The sequence below is a fragment of the Cantharellus anzutake genome, assembly GCF_015039405.1.
Source record: "Cantharellus anzutake strain C23 chromosome Unknown EI90scaffold_7, whole genome shotgun sequence".
Lineage (NCBI taxonomy): Eukaryota > Fungi > Basidiomycota > Agaricomycetes > Cantharellales > Hydnaceae > Cantharellus > Cantharellus anzutake.
In genome coordinates this window covers 1,570,777-1,577,300 of record NW_024066957.1, presented here as the reverse complement: position 1 = coordinate 1,577,300, position 6,524 = coordinate 1,570,777, and the positions used below count along the sequence as shown (strand labels likewise).

The 6,524-nt window shown below is 49.1% G+C and overlaps 1 protein-coding gene across 1 annotated transcript; it reads left to right on the top strand.

The window, feature by feature from the left end:
* Window positions 1–369: 369 nt before the first annotated feature.
* EI90DRAFT_3118213 (uncharacterized protein) lies at window positions 370–1,110 on the top strand (the record flags this gene model as incomplete). The annotated part of the gene is made up of 1 exon (XM_039063075.1): window positions 370–1,110. One exon carries the CDS (start codon window positions 370–372, stop codon window positions 1,108–1,110), a length of 741 nt encoding a protein of 246 aa, XP_038921007.1.
* Window positions 1,111–6,524: the final 5,414 nt, after the last annotated feature.

Genomic DNA, 6,524 nt, shown 5'->3' with positions numbered 1-6,524 from the left:
CATTATGTGGGTGTGACACTACAGTAAACAAATTTCACACGTGACTTTATTATGCTGTATTTGTGCCGGATCGCTCGTCGTTTTCCTCCAGCTTCGAACTTCAAAGTATGTTCTCACAGTCACACATCACTCTGATACTGACTATTGCCTGTACCTATAGTCGTTTTATCATTTTCTTGGGTCTTTGCACTGGTAGCGAATTGTGGGATTAACAAGAGCTTCAAGTTTTTGTTGCAGACTTAATCCCATCCCAAAGTTATTGCTAGAAGGGGATTTCAGTGCCAAGGAAGCTGCACTGTAGCATCCTACTTAGCATTGACCTGTGCCTTACCCCCATTCCGAGTGTTCATGTCAACCTCCGCATCAGCCATGTCCCATCCACCTCTCAAGCTTAAGCTTCGACTGAACCCCCTTCCTTCCCCTGCAACGTCAGTCCACGGTTCCTCATCTCACCACACAGCAGAGGAAATGAACGAGCCCTCGGCACCTCCACCATCAAGGAAGAAAGCTGCAAGTCAATGTGGTAAACCTAAGAAGTCTAGGAAAAAGGTGGCATCACGGAAAACTGATGTTCTTCCCATCATCACTCAGGATGGACTTCAAGCTGAGGGAGCAGGTTGTGCCGCCTCACCCCCAGGGCACCCACAACTCTGTTTGAGTGCTGCTGGTACTTGTGATAGCAGCACTGCCCAATGTCTGCCAGACCTCACCTCCGTATCCGACCTGACTCCCATACCCAACCTGATCCCCGTGTCCAACCTGATCCCCATATCCAACCACGGCAGCAATTTCCCCAAGGAATCTTTAAGCAACAATCCGGTGGTTGAGTCACCAGAAGCTTTGCTTGATGGCTCTGTGGTGGTTCCTGTCTCCAGGTCCATATGTACTGCCCCCCAATCCTCATCTACACTATCCAATGGCGCTAGCCGCTGCTTTGAGAGTTCTTTAGACAACGAGGTTGTGACTGCCAGAGTCAGCGCTGAATTCCCCAGTCCCCACCATGATCAATCCGAAGGATCTCATGTTAACGCACGCGTATCTGTCAGGGTTCAGCACCCTGCCTTAGGGTGCCCCGGACTCCCCACCTACTTTACCCCCTTTATTCTTTGACTGTTGCCTTGTTGTTGCCTTTGTGTGTTGTGTACACGCGCGCACGGGATAGCGTGGGAACTTTCTGAGCGAGCAGCTCGCCCAGAATGTTCCCACGGGTCACAGCCACAATTCTGGGCAAGCAACTTGCCCAGAACGTTCCCACGCTCACTGGGCAATGCCACCTGGATGTTCCCTCCGCATGGTTGCTATATAAAGGAATGGGTCACATGCCCACAACTATACAGCTCCTAGAGTTGTGTAGTGTGACCCGGGGAGATGAGACCTTTACCCTTCTTCTCATCTCATGCCCCACATAGGCAAGTGTATATACTCTCTTCCTTTTACTATACATCTCATGCCCCGCATAGTGTGAGGACAGGTTAGATGGGGGTTGAGGTCAGGGAGCCTCCGAGTCCGAGGCCGGGCCCTGACAGTATCCATGCAATGGGATGATATTCATCCTCATGTTGGTGCAGACACCACATCTACATCCTTGCACAAGACATTGGAGCCCTTAGGCGATGACGGGTGCTTGAACCTTCTTAGCAACCTCCATAATAAAGGTGGAGACGAAGGGAGCTGTGATGACAAGCTTGATGAAACGATGAAGAGCGGAAAACTCAGCAACTCGGAGAGAACGGAACTTGCGGGCATCACAGAACGCTTTATGGAGGATGTCAATTCGTTTGCGAAAGCCAAACATAGGACTTTCGATTCCGTTCTTGCCCTTGTCAGTGTCCTGCTTTCACAGCGGCACCACCGAAGCCACGGCAATCCCTGGAATGCTTTCCAAGTCAAGTTTCTCCAAGAATCCCCTAACCCTGATCCGGAGAACGTCTCTGCCTCTGAGTACATGAAAATAACAGTGAAGCCTGCATACCAGACCCTCGTTGAGAGCATGGGGGGTGAGGATTCCCCACAGTGGGCTACCTACGCTCAGAACTTGGTCTTTGAGCATGAGGAAAGGAAGACTAGACTTGGTGGCGAATTTGGGAACAGTCCTGGCCCCATTCAGAAGCGCCTCATGAGGTTTTGGACAAAACGGTTCAAGAAAGAGGTTACAGGAGCAGCTGTGGTTGGTGTTCATTGTGCTGCCATTGTCATATCTGGGAGCAGCGATGCATTGCCCCATGAGTTGGACCAGGTTGTTTGTGGTAGTGAGGTTCTGAAAACTGTCAGGGCACACACCCTGACTAGCCCGGACCTGGACCCGTGTCCGGACCCGCTTCCACCTGCCGCGCTTCCCGCACGCACGCATGCTGCGCGCACTGCATGCTCCGGGCCCGGTTCCTACCCCTTCATGTGACTTCCGGGTATCCCCGGAAGTTTTGCTGATATTGTGGCCACTGTGGGAAGATGAGAGGTTAGCTTCCTTCTCATCTTCTTACCCACAGTAGGTTGTGCCCTGGATAGGGCTGGTTACACCTCAGGGCTGTGGACCATAGGGGAGGGTCATGGGGACCCGGGAGTCGTCCCCTGACACAAACTTACCTCGGGAAAGTCATGCCCAACTTCAAAGTTGCACTGGGACAGATTGCAATGGATGTGCATACTGCAATGGGCCACTCTATGGATGGATGGATGGATGGATGGATTCATTTTAGAGTACATAACCGTGCCTATTGGCATATGCCGTACTATAGTGACTCGGGTGAAAAAAGTTTGGAGAACATAAGATGTGAAGAAAGGAATTTGTTTGACCTAGGAAGTATGAGACATCGAGTAATCAATGGTGTGAAGGAGAATAAAGTGAGATGAAGCAATAACACATAAAGGGGCATGCGACCCCTGCACTGAGATTGAACAACGGGTGAGGGAGAATGGAGGTGGAAAGAGGTTGGATAGAGAAAAGGACATGCGACCCCCAGTGTTGGGGTTGCATGTTTTGCTGCTGTGTGCCTATGATTAAGTCAATGTTTGAGTGTGCGGTTCTTGCGGGTGGGTGAGTTGGAGGGTGCTTTCACGGGTTTATGTCATGGTAGGCTGGTGAATGTTCCAGTGGCAGCGAAAGGCGATGGGTGTTGGTGGCATCTTGCTCATGCTTGTTGAATAAAGGCATGTGGCAGATAGGCCTTTGGTAGAAGGGGTAGTGGAGAGAAATGAAAGTGTTGGGGTGACGGCAGGACTTGAACCTGCATTCCTTGCAGTCAACTTTTTGTCGGCATATGGGGCTATCATTGGCGCTACCGCTATTGCGCCTCGTCACGAAGAAGTAGTGGAGAGAAAGATGAATCGGAAGGGTGTTGGGGTGATGGCAGGACTTGAACCTGCACTCCTCCGGCCTGCCCATGGACTTATGGAGGCTACCATTGGCGCTACCACTATTGCACCTCACCATCCCAAAAGGTAGTGGAGAAGAGAAAAAGAAGGAAGGGTTGGGGTGACGGTGGGACTTGAACCCACAGTCGTCTGGCCAGTCCCGTCTGGGCTTACGGAGGTCACCATTGGCGTTGCCACTATCGCGCTTGTCATCCCAAAAAGGTAGTGGTGAGAAGAAAAAGGAAGGGTTGGCTTGACAGCGGGACATGCACCCGCGCTCTTGCATCTCTCCAGCCAGTGCGGCTCTGGGCTTACAGGGTTGCGGTTGATTGGCATTACCACGGTGGCCACGTCATCCTCCCTTCAGATGTTAGAGGCCTAATTAGTTTTAAACAGGGGCACCACGTGAAGGTTTAGGCCTGTGCCGGGTGTTCGCTGTGGTAGCAGAACTCCCCCTCGACTGACATCCATCGTCGAGGCCCATGGGCCACTCTATTCCACAACACCCCAATGGTCAGACGGATCACCCCCCTGAACCCGTGAAGAAGCAGTAGGGCTCTGGGTGGATCGGATTATCCCGGATGATCCGGAATTTTCGATGTTATGGAAATGGGAATTTCCCATTTTAGACTCTTATGGGTTCTGTATCACATGATTTGTATAGTAATAGAGTTTATCCAATCAATAAACAACCAAAAACCCGCTGTGCTAACATCTGTTACAACTAATGTTAAACTGCCTGTGATAACATCTGTAAACCCTAATGAACCACCTCCCTTCCCCTTTCCCTTTCCCTGTGCCTCGAATGGACGAAAATGGGCGCCTCCGGCCCCATTTTTGTAACATTCGATCCCGGATGCCAGATTAGGATTGGGGGTCAGGATGTATTCTTGATCCGGGATTGGCATCCGGGATGATCCCAGATGATCCGGGATGGAGTCCCATTGCTAGCATGCAACTAACAGCCCCCTTATTGGTTTGGGGGCCTCCGAAATTATTGTATTGTAGCAAAGTCATCCGAGATATTTTAACTCCTGACTCATTGTCCGTGCACATTGCTGGCTGCTGTCCAGAAGGGTGTCAAGACTGTTTCCCACGGTCCACACACACTTTACATAGTTGGATAGCCCTATTGAATAGCCCCCAGAATATACAATTTGAGAGTGAATTGACCAATCAATTATCGAGAAAAATGCAAAATACTTTTTTGGACGCGAGTCTGCAAATACTTGTGGCTGTCCAAACTCACTGTCTGTGCACAATGCTGGCCACTGTCCAGAGGGGTGTCAGGGCTGTTTCCCACGGTGTCAACACACTTTACACCAAATGGATAGCCTATTTGAATAGCTTCCAGAATATACAATTTGAGACTAAATTGACCAGTAAATTATCGAGAAAAATGCAAAATACTATTTTGGACACGAGTCTTTGGGGTGACTCAATGTCTGTACTCATGCTGACCACCATGTAAAGGGGTGTCAGGACTGTTTCCCACAGTGTCAACACACTTTACATTGATGAATAGCCCATTTGAATAGCTTCCAAATTTATTTATGATCGGAATTCAGGTAAATACATGTTAAAATACAAAGAAATCTTAAGATGTGATTATCCAGGATCATCCAGGATCATCCGGGATTTTCATCCGGCGGATCCGGATTGGCCATTGGGAGGTTGTCCCAATCCGGGATTTCTGATCCTAATCCGATCCTATCCGATCCACCTGGACCCCTAAGAAGCAGGAGTACCAGGTGAAGTGCTTGGAGATTCTATTGTGGATGATGCAGCAGAAGTCTCTCTTCGGGGATAGTTCCAAAATGATTGCGTGGAAGCGGCTTCCCTATAAGTTACAGGCCACTGGCTTGGCTCTCGTGAACTGGCCAGATCGTCAGGAGTGGGCCAGTCTCTTCTGGAAGCAGCTTGTCACTGGTATAAGCACAGCACAGTGGCAGGATATCTGGAATGCTCTTCATCACAGTAATCCCGATGCCTGACCCAAGTTCCGAGCATTCAATCATACCGAATATCATGATGAGAGTGGTATCATTATTAGTGATACAGGTTGCATCATGGCCACTCTGTGGGAAGCCAAGTTAGGGGATCAAGCTCCAGACGCCTTCAGGGGGGGGTTGAGGGATGAGGGTGAGAATAATGATGGCATTGGTGATGGTGAGGACAAAGTGTAAGGTCGGTGTAGGTGCCGACCTTGTATCTCCTAGTTCCTCAAGTCCGTCAAAGAGATAAGCTGTATAGAGCTATATTTCGACAGGTGTGGAGGAAAGGAGTTCAACTCCATTCATCTCACACTCCGTTATATAAATATGTAATTACATTGTTGTACATTATTTATAGCAAGGGAATAAAGAAGGTCGGCCTCAAGGAACATCATTCCTTACACAAAGCTACCAATAGCTATGCTGGAGAAGTTGCCCATCTTCCTTTGTCAAGAAGTGGCATGCCTGCTACTGTTGCTTCTATGGATTCTTATCACTCGCATCGCCGCTCACGCTCGACGCAGCAACCTGCTTCATCGAGAAAGCGAGCTAGGACTGCAACAAATCATACTATACAAACCATGGGTCAGATATTAGAGCTCCAGCCCCTATGGGCTTTGAGCCACAAGCTGCAGGCTTGCCCCAAATTGCGCAGGTGTCGCTTCCGCCCTTAACCATGATGCCGGGAGTTGCGATCACACCACATGTCAATCCTCAGTTCCCTAACCCCCCTGGACTCCATCCACCACATTGCCCTGTGTTTCCTGGCGTGCCACGATCTGTGCCACAGGTTAATCATGGATTAGACCATTATGCACACTGGTCATCTCAATCCTCCTCAATTCCGCTTCCATCAGGCTTCCAGGAGTCAAACGTTCCACCCCCAAACTTTGAACCCAGTGCAGATGGACATTTTTCCCATCTATTCCAGTAATTCCTTATTGAGCACAAGTTCTTTAGATTCTATCTTTTGATTTACACTACCACCTGCACACTCTTTCTAATCACTTTTGACACACTACTGCTCTTTAATTTCTGATAAGCAGATCGCTGCCTGCAGCATAATGTATATAGAATTTACACCACTACGATGTATATAGAACTTATGCCACTATGATGTATATAGAACTTACACCGCTACAATGTATATAGAATTTATGCCACTACAATGTATATAGG